The 17,226-nt window shown below is 44.6% G+C and overlaps 1 protein-coding gene across 1 annotated transcript in view; it reads left to right on the top strand.

Moving 5' to 3' along the window:
* LOC147731747 (sialate O-acetylesterase-like) overlaps positions 1 to 16,704 on the top strand; it is a 382,423-nt gene extending 365,719 nt beyond the window's left edge. Inside the window, exon 11 of the mRNA XM_086956866.1 lies at positions 16,237 to 16,704. Within this exon, the coding sequence (XP_086812992.1) occupies positions 16,237 to 16,473 (237 nt within the window). The 3' untranslated portion in view covers positions 16,474 to 16,704. The remainder of the gene's footprint in view (positions 1 to 16,236) is intronic.
* The last annotated feature ends 522 nt before the right edge of the window (positions 16,705 to 17,226 follow it).

Raw genomic sequence — 17,226 nt, 5'->3', positions numbered from 1 at the left:
AGTGGCATAAGAGGGTTTGTCCATCCTACTTATGTTTGATCCTCATATGCAACAGAGAGGAAGTGTATTAGATATGGTTCATGAGGAATTGCGAGAACATCTAACATTATTGAGCACAATCAAGGAATACCCAACTGAACTTGGACTAGACAATATTAGTGCAAGATGTCATAAGCCAGTTACATATCGGTAAATGTGAGGTTTCAGACATTTGTCAGAGAGTGTCATAGCTGTTACCCATTTGCTATTCAGATGTATTTTCCAAGAAAGACTCAAGATCAGATGGTTCATAAAAGATCTGTATTTGACCTTTGTAGACCAGCTTGAATTTAGATGGGCCTTAAAAGAATCTTGAATCCCTTTCCCCAATAGAGTTTTCCTGAGTATCCCTTGCAAAGTCTTGGGAGATAGTGATCCTGGTGCTGTGCCACTAGATAGATTTTACTTTCATCATGTGAGCCACGATGAGCTTCGATAATGTCGTAGTTTGAAGATCAGAGTTTGTGGGTATGTGGAATTCTTAGGTTTGAAGGTAAGTATTCGATGGGCACGTTCAAGTTCAAAGTCTTTAGGAAAGGTGAGGAGTGTAGAAGGGATCCACGATTCGAGAAAAGCTATCACTGAAGGTGCTGTGTTCTCATAACCCTCAGGAAGTCCGAGAATTCTGAGCTTGCTTCATCCGTTGCAGTCTTACAATGCCTTGAATTTCATGTTTAAGAGATATGATCATGGGGTCCATGATGAGCTTGTATTTTGTATATATGGTGACATGGTCCTCAACCATGCTAACCTTGCTCTCTGCCTTCATCATTTCTGAACCCAGCTACCTCCACCTGTAGAAGGTCAGTATTTCTTTTTGTACTTTGGGCCATGTCTTGAATGGCGGTTAATTTTTTAAGCATTGCTTTAAGCGTGGTAGGGTTGCTGGGTTTATCTTTGATCGGTGAGTCAGGGTTCGTGGATATAGTTTCATTCTTTTTAGATTGCCTTTACTGTCCTTCTCCTTATGATCTTTAGATTCAGACATGGTAGTTAGCTGTGGAACAGCAGAGAACATAGCTGTGATGATGTGTAGTCCAGCAATTGACCAATGACTACTATCAGAGAGCTATCGGCAATAGACCATTAACGTACCAAACAGTTGGCTTAGAGGACTTGGGTAGTAACGAGTAGTCTTAAGGTAGATGAGGTAATATCCACTTGTAAGTAGAGTACTACCTTATCAAGCCATGGATAACATTCAGGAAACAAGTTGAAATGCACTGGGCATGGAGCTTGATGTGTGTCAGGTAGTCTGCAGAAGGAGAGCGCTGGGCCCACGCGCCTTTATTAAACCATGCAGCTGATAACCATTATTGCAAGTTGCAGTATTCATACTAGAGCAAAGACGGCAGTATTGAGAAGTTGCACACCGCATGGTTGCCAAAGCCTGAAGTAAGGTAAGTTTGGGTATGGGATCCAAAGATCAGTAGATCTTTACTGCTGCAAAATAGGCCATGTTAGGAGAAGTAATGTAGCGTCAGAGAAGGTAAATGTCTGATGGTGGAGGATCATCACATCGCTCTAGGCAGCAATGGGATCCGTTCTGGGAGCCGATATGTTCTGGGCCAGCATGGTGCTGACATTTTGCCTGCAAAGTGATGCTGCAGGCCCCAGTGACGTGGGCAGAACAACACTATCGGCAGTCGCTGGTCACTGCAGGCGGCTCGACCCCGGAGGCCCAGGAGACTTGTAAAGGGATAGTGGTGTCCATATTGTGCGCACTACGGGGTTACCAAGACTCAAGTTTAGCAGATTGGACAGTGGCCTAGAGGTCGGGAGATTGGTAGATTGGCAGATCCTTATTGCTGGCAGTTTATTAATGTAGGGAGAATCAATGCAGTAACCAAGGTACTAAATTATTGGGGGTGATGTTCATTTGAGCTGCCAGATCATTGAGAGCAGCTATGGGTGTCATCCTTGAGATCTCTGGATCTAATGTTATGTGGCGCCTCCATCTTGTCCGGAATGCGTGTCTGATGGTGGCCGATCATCACATTGCTCTAGGCAGCAACAGGTGCGTTTTTGGGAGCCGATGGGATTTGGGCCAGCATGGCACTATCAATTTGCCTGCAATGTGAAATTGGAGGCCCCAGGTACGTGGGCAGAATAGCACTGTCTGCAGCTGCCGGTCACTGCAGTGTGTCCGCGAAGACCATGGGGTTGTCGTAGACAGCAGTACTGCTGTTTATATTGGGGTTGTATCAAACAACAGGAGGATACCCATAAACCCAGTTGAGACCTGGTATGATAGTATATAGCGTACAACAATGTCTCAACAGGTAATATTTTAGTTGACAGAAAAAGGATTATGCACAAAACATGTTGCTGGAAAGGGGAAAATCCAGGAAACAATGAATGTGAAAAATCTATTTCATGTATTTGATCAAAAGGTCAAAGCAAAAGCACTATGTTACATTAAATGTCATGTAATCCATACAAGACTGTGCACAAGTGCTTGTGAAAAAGGTGAACAACGCAAGTAACAAGTGAAGGGATATATACAGCGGGAAACGGCACAATAAACCAATACTATTTACAATTAACTCTTAAAGGGCCCCGTATATTAACACATTAGTGAACAAAAATATATTATGCAGTCCCGAGGTTGGCACCCGCAGTTGCGTTGCAAAGTCAATGGCTTTTCGGCCTGTATCGATTTTAGTCCATCATCAGGACCAGGTTACAATTTTTACACAAGTGCTTGCTTGAAGGCAAGATGAGCGCAACGAGCAGGAGTAAGCACATCAATGGTGTTGAGGATTAATTGTGTTCTCAAGTGGTTCAGTCGTGACGAGGATTGAGCCTCAGGAGACTGGTAATCAGGCAAATTATTTCCTGGGTATGTCACAGAGAAGCAGGGGGTTCCGCATATGGAAACATGATCCAGTTAACGCAGCATAGTGCTTGCGGAGTACCAGGAATCAATTTTGCTGGCAGGGCATGGAAGCTGGTCAGGGTTCCGAGCTATGCCGGCGTGAGTCTGGGACTGGAATACCCATTAGTGGGTTAGGGGTAGCGGTGTCCCTATTGTGTTCGACACAGGCTCACCAAGGCTTAAGTTGAGCAAAGATTGGGCAGTGGCCCAGAGGTTGTTAGATCTGTAGGTTGGCAACTCCTTATTGCGTGCAGTTTATTAATGTAGGGTGAAGCAATGCAGTAACAAGGTGCTAAATTCTTGGGGGCGATGTTCATTTGAGCTGCCACATCATTGAGGGTAGCTACAGGTGCCTTCCTTGGGATCTAATCTTGTGTGGCACCTCCATCTAGTCTGGAGACTCAGGGGTCACAGGCAACAGGAGCACCACCAGCAACTATCTGAACCAATTGCTACATGTTTGATATCTCACAAAATCTTTGCCCGTATTATCCAGATTTTGGGTCCTACATTTCACAGGTAGTGGCTGGGGCAATTGCTGGGCAGACTAAAGGGCTCGATGGAGCTCAATTAGGAGCGCCATCTTGAGCGGACTTAAAACCATGCCACAAAGGACAAGAATTGTAAAGTACATTTTTATTACATTTTTCACAATTTGTCAAAAAATAATGAAGCTGTTAACTTGATATGTTTACATTTAACGACTAAACATGTCAGCTATTGCACTTGCAAAAAACTATTAATTTATATGATCTGTATCTATTATGTATAACCTCCAACAAAGCACAGTGCAGCTGACCCTGGTAAGGCACTCCAATTTCTTAGTTTAAACAAGTTTAGTCCATGAGTAGTGCAACACACGTCCGGAGCTTGCCACACTTTAGCTCCACTGTAGACACCGATACCAAATGATTATCCAAAAAGGACGGTGCAGAAAGCAGTACAGTTCAGTCAATTTCCAATGGTCTTCAAAAAACTTTATTGTTCAGTTTCTTGGTTAAAAAAGCTTCAGCATCAGCCAAAGCGTTTCGTTCCTGTGGAACTTCGTCTGGGGTCATGTATGATATTGTGAGGTTTGATTACGGGGAATAAATGGTCATGGTTGGCCACGATAGTTGATATGTAGGCAATCTATGTCACTGTTTTCAGTTTATATGGCAGATAAAAGGTGAATTTACACCAACAAAATCTTAAATACCGGTAGATCTCCTCATTCGAATTCGTCAAATCACAATATATTACTAGGATCAATAATTAAATCGTAACACGGGTAGCAGTGTGAATTTCAGAAGTGGGTTGTATTCTGTATATTGGCATTCCAAAAATCAGGTAATTGCAAATTTACACACCAGCACCTTCTAACATCACTTGTGCTGGAAAGCTTACGGTTCTGTATTTTGCGCTTTGCAGGCCCAGATGTCCTCGAAGTGAAATGAAATTGTCGAATTAATAGATCCTAGTTATATCCAGAGTTTTAGAGAAGTTGTCCCCAAACCGGTTCTTTTAGTGCTTATAAATTCTCAAGAGGAGAAGAGCATCACTTGACCCCTCATGTATATGGCCATTGTGCCTTAGTGTGAGTCCACGCGACCCCAAGTTTAAGTGCCTCGATGGCACTTAAACTTGTGCTCTTCAGCATCTATATGAAACCTTTACATGAATTATTGGAGTCATCAGGGCTGGTTTCTTCATTCATGCTAATAAAACACAGAAGCTACTTGTATTGAGTGGCAATTGCCTTCCTTTTGGGCCTTGTGGATGAGATACATGGATGGGTACTCCAGCCTCCTGGATGAGATACATGGATCAATATATGTGTTGGATCTCATTAAACATAAGTACAACACAGCTGCTATTGGGCAGGTTCCCAGACATTTGTGAAGAAACTAAAACCCTCATCACAAGTTCTACAGAATAGGGTGGGGTACTTACCACAGGTAGTAATTACCAATTATCCCAGGGTGAAGTGCTTAATCTATAAACAAATGAGTTCCAGTGCCTAACTCTCTCTCAGACGCCCGCAGCCAGTGCTATTAAATGTCATCCCAAAACCAAGGCTGTGTAGTCTTGAATAGATATACAAAATAGAACCTTATTCAGCACCCTCATAGATAAATACAAATACTCATAATGTAACAGGATTAACATGTAGGTTCTTTTGTTTGATTTAAACACAACTTCACATTTAGCATCTAATCAAAAAAGGTCAACGATATCTTTTCGCGAGATGTAAATAAACGCAAGTGTCCATAAATTCCTATTCAACTTATCGGTTTATTCTTTTGGCACTTCCAGCAAGGATTCTTCCAACATGTGTTTCTTCTAACATAGACTTTTTCAAGGCGATTTCGGACTCAGACTTGCGTCTAATACAACGCAGAGTAATTTTCTCGGGCAGCACTGTCTCATCTAAAAACCGCAGATTGGCCATTGATACTTGGACATCACACAGGGGTGCTGATTGATTATTAGTGGGTATACAAATTCCTATTGACACCTTACTCACGGGTACTATCATATGACGTTGCTGCGGAACAACACACGTCAGGAACGTCTAGATGTCTGATCTGAAATTGCCTTGAAAAAGTCTGTTAGACGAAATACGTATTGGCAGAATCCTTGCTGGGAGTACCAAAAGAATAAACCAACAAGTTGAATAGGAATTTATGGACTCTTGCGTTTATTTACATCTCGCAAAAAGATATTGTTGACTTTTTTTAATTTTTTAACTGGATTTACCACATGTGGTAAGTTCCACCTTTTTTGAGTTTTAGTAAAAAGATGAGGCATACCATGCAAAGTCGTCTTTACCACATCAAATTGAACACTGTTTCCAATTTTTCAGGCCTTTTCCTCTGATATATTTCAGCAGGCTTGATCTTCCGGAATTTAACAGCCAAAAACTACACTGGTGTGATAATTATCACGCAACTCATAATTCTGATCATTGTGCAAACCCGCATGTGTATAGCGACTGGAATGCAGCCCGTAAGTTGTAATGATGTCTTAGGTATCACACACATACCTTGGAATCTCATTCATTCAGAAATTTGCTTGTGAAGTTTGAACTATACCTGATGGAAAAAAGAGAGCCACAGAGGCGAGAACAATAATGACAACCAAATTAGATTACTGTAGCTTTATTTTATTTTCAGCTATCGTAATAGATTATGGGTCATTTATACTAAATTCAGAATTTTGCAGCCAGGCAGTGGCCAGTTTTAATCGCCTGAACAGCTGTATATTGCACAGGCGCCAATGGCTTCCATCAGGCCCTTGTAATGATATATAAAACTGTTAATCAGGAAGGCTAGGGCCATTAGAGAATTTGATTTAAAGCCCACTCCATTGAGTCATACTTTGAGATCACAGAATAAAAGATGTCTGAATTTCTTTTATTTTCAAATAGACATTTCAGGGGTAAAATGTTAAAGGCTAGAGCCGTGGTACTCCTACTACGGCCTGCAGACCTTCCTTGGCGGCCCGCGGACCGTGTAGACAATGTACGAGTATTTCACAAGAGGGCCAGTAAACACAGAAGAGGGCTGTTGGAGCATGCGCAATAGAGCTTCACTGCGCATTCTCCAGTGTCCCTCCTATGGGTTTACTGAGAACCTCTGTTTTGGTACAGCTTTGGGTCAAAGGGTCACAGTGTGCACAGTGGCAAAGAATACAAAATTTGTTAGCATTCGCACCAAGAATTTTCAATTCTATTAATGACACGGAGGCGAGGATTTTTGCTTCTCTTTCTTTACTATAGAACTCACAGCAGCCCATGAAAACATTTCAACATTGTAAAAAAATTACATTTCCCATGATGCTTCGCAATCAACCATGTCCCAGCGATAGTCTTTAGCCCAAAGTGCGTAACATAATCATCAAACAAAACCAGTTTTGGCGATCATCCAACATGAGATCAACCTCTCAACCAAGAACTGAAAACGACTTCCAAATACTTTTCACCAGAAGGCAGACTCCATCGCCTTTCTTTTCTGAACCTGGAATAAATCAAAAGAAAAAAACCCTGTAATATTTGTAAACAAATGCATAATACATACAGGTGGGTTATCATTACTACAATTACAACCACAAGTTATATTAAAATTAGGTGGGATAATCCTCGCCACCGTGTCCTTAATAAAATTGAAAATGCTTGCCGCGAATGCCAGCAAATTCTATTACAGGACCGGAGGCTCAGAGTATTGCTTGTTTAACGCTTATCAAATACCATAGTACTTATATCATCCACTGGTTTATAATATCATTGTTTAAATGGAGATTCAGATGACCAATCAGCAGATTTTATAACTTCCTGAATAGTTGAACCTAGCATAAAAGTCTTGGAGGCCATAGCTGCACATACAGAATGAGCACCAAACACTTGGGTATCAATACCCGCTTCTTTCATGACTGATTTTCACCATCTGGCTATTGTAGCTGCAGACAAGGGTTTAAACTGTTTTTGCAATGCAATTAACAAATTTGTTGAACCTTCTGGTTGTAGGGGTCGAGAACATTCTACTTTTAGGCATTGAACTACACACAGCTTAGCATTGTTGGGAAAAGCTTTAAAGTCTATGCAACGTGAAAAGATTTCTGTCCTGCCCGTAATGGTATAAGAAACTCCTTCTGGAGTGATCACTATCCTGTAAGATCCAGGAACCTCACATCTGACTAATGTCTGCAGGCAGATAGACACAAAACCATGGCTAGCATAGATGACAACTGTTTTCTGGATAATTGAGCATTATCCAGCCATCTGTCAAAGAGTGCTAGGACCAACAAGACATCCCTTAAATATGAATTCTTCAGTTTAGGAGGGTTAGTCACTCTGATTCACTTAAGCAATTTGCACACCACTGGGTGCATACCTACTGGTTTTTCATCCACTTGACTATGGTCTGCTGAAATTGCAGATCTGAAATTATTTACTGATCCAACAGAACATTTACAACATGGGATAATTCCACCCTCACAAGATCCCCGTGCCGTTCCAGGCACCAACGTACCCAGCATTGCCAAGCTGATGAATATCTCTTCCTTGTGGAAGGGGTCTAGGCTAGTTGAATACATTTGGAAGACTCGTCCAAAATGCCTGGCATTTCCCATTGTTGCCGGAAAGCCTCCATGCCATCAGGGACAACTGCTCTGACATTATTATTGGATGCAGTTCTCCGTGAGGGCCCTGGAGCATTGACTGAGAGAGACCAAGGGAGCATCCTAGGATAATCGGTAGTCATTTCCAACAGGATTGGGAACCAGGGTAGCGATTTCCACATTAAGGTGTCACCTGGATCATCTCCACCTGTTGTCGGTCTATCTGGATTGCCACACTGGGAATTAGAATGAATGGGGGAAATGCATGGTTCAGAGTGATTGACCAGTCTTGGGAGAAAACGTCCGTCGCTCTTGACTAGCAGGTCCGGCCTCCAACTGAAGAACGCTTGTAGTGGCGAGTCAATCGGGAGGGGAACAGGTCTATTTTGCCAGGAGAATGGGGGTTGGGAGCACACTGCCTCACAGTCCCAGCACAGTTCGCCACTTTGCATCCTGGTAAATGCAGTACACAGTTCAAAAATACTTCAAAATTAGCTCGACCCTTGCTGGGAAGTGAAGCGGTGTGCTCCCACCCCTGTTCCTATTTTGCAAGAACCCCACACTGTCTGTAACCATTGGAACAGACGAGGTTGGAGTGGCCAGTCGCTGTAATCCGTCAGGTATCTGGAATTCCAGTCTGCAACTGTTGGATTGGCCCAGAATGTATTCCTTTATTACCAATATCTGATGGCTCAGGCAATACTGCCGAAAGTCCTTTGCTATCTCCAACAGAAGGGCAACCTTGTGCCTCCCAACTTGTTGATGTACCTCACCGCTGAGATATTGTCCATCCTGAGGAGAATGCAACAGGGGACTTGTTTGAGAGAGAGAGAGTCCGTATTGCAAACGACCCAGCCAACAACTCCAGACAGTTGATGTGCAGAGACAGTTCTTGAAGTGACCACCTGCCTCCGGTGAAGATATCTCTGCAACGCTCTCTCCAGCCCCATCGGCTGGTATCTGATTCTATTATTACCTCTAGTTGGGAACTGAAGATAGCTCTGCCGTTCCGCGCCTCTACGTGGCCCAACCACCATTGAATTTCTTTCCTTGCCTCCTGTGTCAGCAGGACCAGATCTGTGTACAACAATCCTATCCGAAGGTGTTGGATGTTTAATCTCTGAAGAGCCCGATAGTGAAGTGGGCCCGGAAAGTTGGCTCATATTGATGAAGCCAGGAACCCCACTATTCTGGCGATTGTCCTCAGGGAGACCCTCTGTTTGGACTACACCGCTATCAGTTCTTTCTTGAGATCTTGTAACTTTGATCTGGGAATCCTTAATAGAACTGTCTGAGAGTCTATGACAAAACCAGGAAGTCTATTGTCTGAGATGGACTTGGATTTGTTGATGACAAATTCCAAGCTCTGCAAGAGTGATACTGTCATTTGTAAGTGTAGTCTGGCTAAAGTTTGTGTCTGAGCCATGATAAGTATATCGTTCAGATATATTATGATGCAAATTCACTGTTCTCGTAGGCGGGCATTCACCAGCTTCATTACTTTGGTGAAACATCATGGAGCCAAGGAAAGCCTGAAAGTATGGGCCAAATATTCCAGCCACCGGTTTCTCCTTTGGAATTGCAGGAGGCACCGATGAGGAGGAAATATAGGGATCATCAGTTAAGCGTCTTTGAGGTCCAAATGGACGATCCAATCTCCTTTCTTGAGTGGATCTGTTAAAAGATGAATACCCTCCATCTTGAAATGCTTGTATATCATGAAATGATTGAAATCTCTTGGATTTAAAACCTATCTGAGACCACCACCCCTCTTTTGAACCAAGCGTTGCTGCAAAAACCACAGGCTTCGTTGTCGTAATAGGTAACTGCGCCCTTTTGCAACAATTCTTCTATCTCTGAATCTATTAAAGCACATTTTTGTTGGGAAAAACTGAGTTGTCTTGGTGAGGAGTCTGATGAAACTCTAGATGAAAACCTTGCATCGTCTGTAATATCCATGCATCCTGTCAGAGAACCCCTCAGTTGTGCAGGAAGAACGGAGTATGACCCCCCCCTTCAAGGGTAAGTCTGATATATCAGTAATTCTTACCTGTGGAATTCTGGGATTGGAAACCCGCTCTAGGTCCGCCTCTATTGAAACGGCGTTTGCTGCATCTTGGTCGGGTCGGTTAGATGGTACCGCCTCTGGTCGAGTCCCAATCACCTCTACCACTTCCGTAATCTCCTCTGGGGGGACCTTGATAATAGTGGCGGCCTGGAGAGTTTCACCTGCCTCGCCTGGCCCTGTTAAAAGGGCCCGCTTGAAAGACCTTCTTGATGCTGGATTGGGCTTTGTCTAAATACGTAAATGTGCCTACGTACTTTGAGATGACTTTGACAAATTTTTCTCCAAAGAGATTACTTTCTGCTAGGGGACCGGGTTCAGCCGAAGCCAGTTCTGTTAGATTGGAGTCCATTCTCATGAGCATAGATTTATGTTCCGTGGAAATGGTGCAATTCGCATTCCCCAGGAGACATATTGCTTGTTGCGTCCAGCCAGCTAGAATATCTGGATCCATCGGACTAGTCGATTCTTTGGCCGGTAGGGCCATTTCCAAGATCTTGGCTAAGGGTCCTGCTACACCAAATAACTTGCACTGACAGCCGGCTAGGATCTTTAGCAAACTTTTTCGGAAGGTTAACATGCTGGCATCTATGTCTGGTGTTTCCGCCACCTAGTCTGGTATGTCTAGTCTAGGGGATTCCGACCGCAGTCAGTTACAAATCTCTTTATCGAACCCTTTCCTGAGGTTCTTGTGAAGGTATTCTGCTACCTCTGGTGCTGGAGCCCAATCTGAGGAGTGTGGGTGTACAATATCTGCTGGGTTAAAGGTCAAGGGAGGGGGTTGGATTTTGGGGTGCCATTTCGGTTACCAGAATGACTGTTTTCCTCGCTTTCTTCTTTTTCGGTGGTTCACGATTATCTGATTTGGTAGATTCTGTGTCACTGTCAATGTACACTTTCTAGGCTTCACCTTTCCACTTCCTGTGGAAGCTGGAGTTGAAAAAACATGTTCTTCCATGGGACCCTGGGGTAAAGTAGCTAGAGCTCCTACATGAGGCCATGTTACTGACTTGGTCTTCTCTTTACTGGTGGAGTCTGAGGAATCTGTCTGAGAATCAAGAGCGGGTGGGATCTGAAAGCTGTGGCGCTTTTGCGAAGCTTTCCAATTGTTTAGTAATAGGTTTTAGCGCTGCTGCTAATGCCTGCTGTACAGTACTCTCAAGAGCCCTGTTGACGGACAACCAGACCGAGGGATCCACAGCGTTGACAATATTATCCTTTAAAACAGATTTGTGTACTTCGTCATAGTAGGGTTCATCCTCCTCATCCTCAAATCTAACCCAATCTTCCATTCTTTAATAATGGTGGAAGAAATATATATCTCCTAAGCTTATTTAGTAGAGGAGTCAGGCGGGAGCCAACCCACGTGCACTCTATAAGGAATCAACTTAGCTCCTCAGCAATGCTGTAGTCTCTAATTATTGCAGCCCCAGCCACATGAAGTCGAGAGCCATATATGCGGTTATCTGGGGTGTGCACCCACTCCCAGGGCAGACGATTATTGCAGCCAGTCAGGCGTACACCAAAAATTCTTGCCGATGGAAGAAAACCTGCGCTTTCTGAGCTCCGGCAGCAATTTGTTTAAGAGTGAGGCGTGCGTAGCCCAAATCCTCCCAAATAGCCCAATTGGGCTACGCAATGGAATCGGGCCTTATCAGGGGAGGCTTTGATGTCGTCACGCCGAAGACCGCGATCTGAAATCAATGCTGGGAAGGACACCACTTACCACAGTGTTTTTACGATGCTCTCCGCTACAGAAGGCCCACGACCCACTCGCTATTGACTTTGATCTATTTACCAACATGCTCTAGAACCAAATACCATACGAGTTATATCCACAATTACATATGCGTGTGCTATAATCACCAGCAGCTCGTTCCCTCATGCGTGAACGCGTGCGGGAAACAGCTGAGTACAAGTCTTTACAAGAAATACAGTTTGAAGTAATATAATGAAAAAGCACTTATCTTCACCGTGAGCAGCAAAGAAAACAAGCATTTACAATGCAATGGTTTTGCCTTTGGGAAACTTAGAGCTATTGGCATCGCTCACACAGAGCCCCACACACAAATACACACACACACACACCCAGCCAGACACACACACACAGAGCCAGACACACACACACAGAGCCAGACACACACACACACAGAGCCAGACACACACACACAGAGCCACACACACAGAGCCAGACACACACTCACACACACACACAGAGCCAGACACACACACAGCCAGACACACACACACACACAACCAGACACACACACACACACAGAGCCAGACACACACACACAGAGCCAGACACACACACAGAGCCAGACACACACACACACAGCCAGACACACACACACAGAGCCAGACACACACAGAGCCAGACACACACAGCCAGACACACACACACACAGCCAGACACACACACACAGAGCCGGACACACACACACAGAGCCAGACACACCCACACAGAGCCCGACACACACACAGAGCCCGACACACACACAGAGCCCGACACACACACAGAGCCAGACACACACAGAGAGCCAGACACACACAGAGAGCCAGCCAGACATTCACAGAGCCAGACACACAGACAGAGCCAGACACACACACAGAGCCAGACACACACAGAGAGCCAGCCAGACACACACAGAGCCAGCCAGACACACACAGAGCCAGACACACAGACAGAGCCAGACACACACAGAGAGCCAGCCAGACACACACAGAGCCAGACACACACACAGAGCCAGACACACACACAGAGCCAGACACACAGACCGAGCCAGACACACACACACACAGAGTCAGACACACACACAGAGCCAGACACACACACACAGAGCCAGACACCCATTCCTAAATATAATATTTCTACCATGAATAGTTTGCAGGTTTTGCTCTGAAGCATCTGGACGCGACATACCATATTTTTCGTGAAATTGTAAAATAAAGGTTGATCGGGTTGTGATGCGAGTTCTTCCCATTAATAGTGCTACCCGTTCACAGCAGTATAGCGGAGGAACAGGCGACCTTTCTGCAGCATCCGTCTGGGATTTAACTCCTGCCGCTCTGAAGCACAGCAAAAAGAAAACAAAGGGAGCGGGTGCGGCGTAACAACCAGAGCTGGCGACTTTAGAACGGAGGATTCAGGTTGCAATCTCGGCGTGGGCTCAACATCCTGGGACTCTGGACAAATCACGTAATCTCCCCGTGCTTACAAAAATGAATGAGTCCTTGTGTAAGGTAACTGGTGCTCGTGTAAAGCGCTCAAATACCGTCGGGTCGAGTTCATGCTATTTAAAACAGCAACAACCAAAAACGAAAAAGCTGCCCAAGTATACAAACGAATGAACATTAATTAAAACAAGTGAGCTATTGAGGAGGGTGGGGGCAGTTGTAGCCGACACTGCATCAAACAACGAAGTTCACCACGGATCTCCTCCCCTCTGTGCCCGGCAAAGCGCTTTAATTGCCAAGTCGGGCTGAGCGGATTCTGTAGCCGACTGAAGGATCCGAGTTTTCAAGCAGGGAGGGTTGTAGTGGGGGAGGGTTAGTGCACGAGGGGCAGGCTCCGAGCACATAGGGCAGGTTGCAACAGACCCAAAGCAACGGTGCACGAGCCGTGCACGTGGTAATGTGCATCGCACTCTACACGCTATCCCTTCTTGAATGCAGGAAAAGGGTACTGACGAGCAGAGCCAAAGGCAGTTATTAACTGTCATACATAAGCATTTATATTTTATCTTTGACCGGGAAATAGCCGTTAGCGGTCTCGAAGTGGCACGTACAAAGGGCGGGCACGGACAACCGAGGGTTGAGAAGACACGGACATTGGGAGCGGTGGGGGGGCAGATAGCGCATGCTGAGTGTAAACAAAAGGTGGAGGAGTGCAGGGGAGGAGGACACACGCAAACAAATATAAACAAGCAGCAGAAACGTGGCGGGTAGGCACACGGACAGCGGGAGGGGGGCGGGGGAAGGAACGGACAGCGGGAGGGGGGGCGGGAAAGGAACAGACGGCGGGAAAGGAACGCACTCACCTGGACTTCCTCGGCCGGCGGTCGGCCGCCAAATGGCCCAAACAAACCTCGACGAGCAAAAAAAAAAAGCCCCACCCACCGCCGCATGACGTGGCCAAAAGAGAAAAGTTCTCGGGAACGCCCCCGAATCTGGTCCGGCCTTGACGGATCCGACACCTAATGGCTAGCCTCCATTTATGGAGCTAGCCAATGGGAGCCGGGGGACGTTCCTGAAGTCCTTTTTGGAAACAATGGATTTTGCCTGCGCCGAAAAGCTGCGCAGAGCGCAGCCTTCGGCAGGCGAAACCCAAAAAGGCTTTTGGAAAAGAGATGACGGCTCTTATAGGGTCTGCTGGGACATGATCGGTTGTAAAGCATCAAGGGAAAGGTAGTATATTTACAATGTTGAACCGTTTTCATTGGCTGCTGTGAGTTTTACAGTAAAGAAAGAGAATCAATAATTGGAGCCTCCGGTCCTGTGATAGAATTTGCTGTGCAATGACCGGAGTAGAGTCTCCAAGTGACGGCGCAAAGAGCAGAGATGAAAAAACAACATTTTCTAGAGACCCCTGAGGTAGTGACAGTCTCTGGAACCACCTAAAGTGTTTCTGTGTGACCTAACCGGCTAACGATCTCGGTATAAGAAGATTTTTTCAAAGCTGGGGGCAAAGGTGATGACTAACTTGTGACAAAAAGAGACTAGTGCTGAGCGGAAGGAAACCCTTGGACATTCGTAGCATTCCTCCTAGAATGCAGCGGCAGCCGGCACAAATAGGGGGTGGGGAGCAGGAGGAGGGACGCAGGGTAAGTGGATGTATATTTTTAAAAAATTATAATAATTTACCTTCTGGCCGCATCTCCCTTCGAAGTCCCTCGCTGCAGCCAGAACAGGAAGCACAGCCAGGCTCCCAGTCAGCTAATCACAACGCTGCAATACAGCATTGTCATTAGTCTCAGCACCGTGGTTCGACACTCTGACGCTGACTGGGAGCCTGGTCATGTTCTCCTCGCAGGGTGTAATGCAGCCTGCGTGGAGAACATGCAAAGTGTGCATGAATGTTTAGCCGGCACGAGATGCTCACCAAACATTCATATACACTTAGTGGGTTTTCACCACTCCCCCTGCTCCTGTCATGAGAGCAGCCCCACCGTGCAAATCTGACGGACATAAGGACAAAATAAAATTATAATAATGCAAGTTATTATCATTTTATTTTTCCTTAACTTCACTGCTAAAAAACAGTGGGCGGCGCTCCTCCGCCTTAGCGGAGAAGCCGTCACTGGTACAAAGTTGCGATTTGTACCATGTGGATGAAGGAATAGATTAAAGTGCGTATATGAGTGATGTGCATAAAAAGTGACAGAAGGTGGCCCGAGTCAGTGTCAGACCAAAGAGTGTTTGACATCACCAGGGGTGAGAAAGAGTGTCTATGTTAATGACCCATAGAAAGAAAGGAAAGATCTGTTGAAAGTTTGTCCTAATTGAGTGGCAGACCAAGTGAAGGACACATCTTTTTATAGGGTGTGGTGGAATGCTGATTGGTGAAGAATGTTCAACTTGTGGTATACAAGGATGAACTGGTGTGGTGATAGACTGACAGGTGTTGCATCAAAGTGACTTCGTGTTCAGGATGGTTTTCGTCACTGTTCCACCCTTACCATTGTTGTTCCACTTTTCAATTTACTGCCCTGATCCTACTTTTCTTGTGTGATATTTTCTTCTTTCAGAGAGGGAGATGTGCTACTTGATGTTTTTTTATTGCTTTAGTGATGTTTATATTTCATCACAGAACTCCGTTCTTTGAATACTAGGGTGTGATAGTTTGCTATTGTAGGTGTCTTCAATAATGTTAAGCCGTCTTAATGGAGTGTCCTTGGTAATACTGTTTTATTCCTATGACTGAGTTATTTTAAGTCTGCAGAAGTGTGTGCTCTTAGGATAAAGTCTCAGAGCAATATGGCATTGTTAGTTTTCACTGTGTTTCTAAAAGAATTAAAAAGATGTAAGATTTCTGTTTTTTGTATTTATTATTGTGAGCCCATTCCAACGTCTGCAGTTAATTAGAAAGTTACACAATGAGATTAACTTTAAGTATATGTTTCCATACTATATTGCTAAACATCAGTGTTTTTTCCAGGTGGGATGCCCCAGTCCTCAATTTGGAGATATGGAGGATTTCCAGTGGATACCAGCAAAGAGTATTTCTTTCTATTTAAACGTGGCTAGTGTATCATATAAAGGCTGTTGTAAATCTAATATTACAGCAGTCCGCTATGCCTGGTCTGATTGGCCTTGTGAATATAAACAATGTCCTATTTACTCATTTGATGGTTTACTTCCTGCACCCCCATTTGTTAAATATTTTCAGAAGTAACCTTGTGCATAATATAATAGAAACATAACCTTGTTCTGTCCCGTGTAACATAATTCAATTGCAATCTCAGCCCGCCTTCTAAGATGTAAATGTGTTTCTCATATTTTAAAGTTGAAATGACATGAATAAGTATAGTCCGATAAAATGTGGTGATTTTAATGCTGGAAGTATTGGCTGATTTTCTTTGGTGAAATGTTCTTTTTCAGTTTGCAATAAAGGGTTTCAAACGTGTATTGCTTCTTTGTTTCGTCTATAAAAATCTTTATTTGATCATTAAAACCATTCAAATATTATTTAAACAGTGCATAGTGCAAGAATGAATAATTATACTGCACGTAGGAGGCTCCCCGGGTTTGCCTGTTGGACAATTCTCGCAGCCACTTTGTCCATAAACTTCACGAATCTCATGATGCGCCTGCAGTCCTTGCCCCGGAAGCAGTGATCTATTGCCTCCTGGCATTGGCGAAAGTTCAGTTCTTTTAACCAGAATCTTCTTTACCACTAAAAGCAGGGGCAAGTGCACAGCACACGGGGCAAGGAGTCCTTGGAATAGGGGCAGATGCAGCAGGAGGTGTCTGCACGCGCCTATTTCCATCTTTGGACTATTTCTCCTGAGTCGACAATGCCCTTCCGACATCTTAGTTTGTGTGGTTTTGATAGGAGCAACGCCAAATAAGGTGAAGGCTTCAGCTCAGCATAGATTGCAGATGCAAACTGATTGTGGGACTTTGCTTGTAGCATAAAAAGGTCATA

This window comes from Lissotriton vulgaris, chromosome 2_1 (genome assembly GCF_964263255.1).
Source record: "Lissotriton vulgaris chromosome 2_1, aLisVul1.2, whole genome shotgun sequence".
NCBI classification, from domain to species: Eukaryota; Metazoa; Chordata; class Amphibia; order Caudata; family Salamandridae; genus Lissotriton; species Lissotriton vulgaris.
Note: the sequence above shows the minus strand (reverse complement) of the source record. Positions and strands in the feature narration are given on the sequence as shown.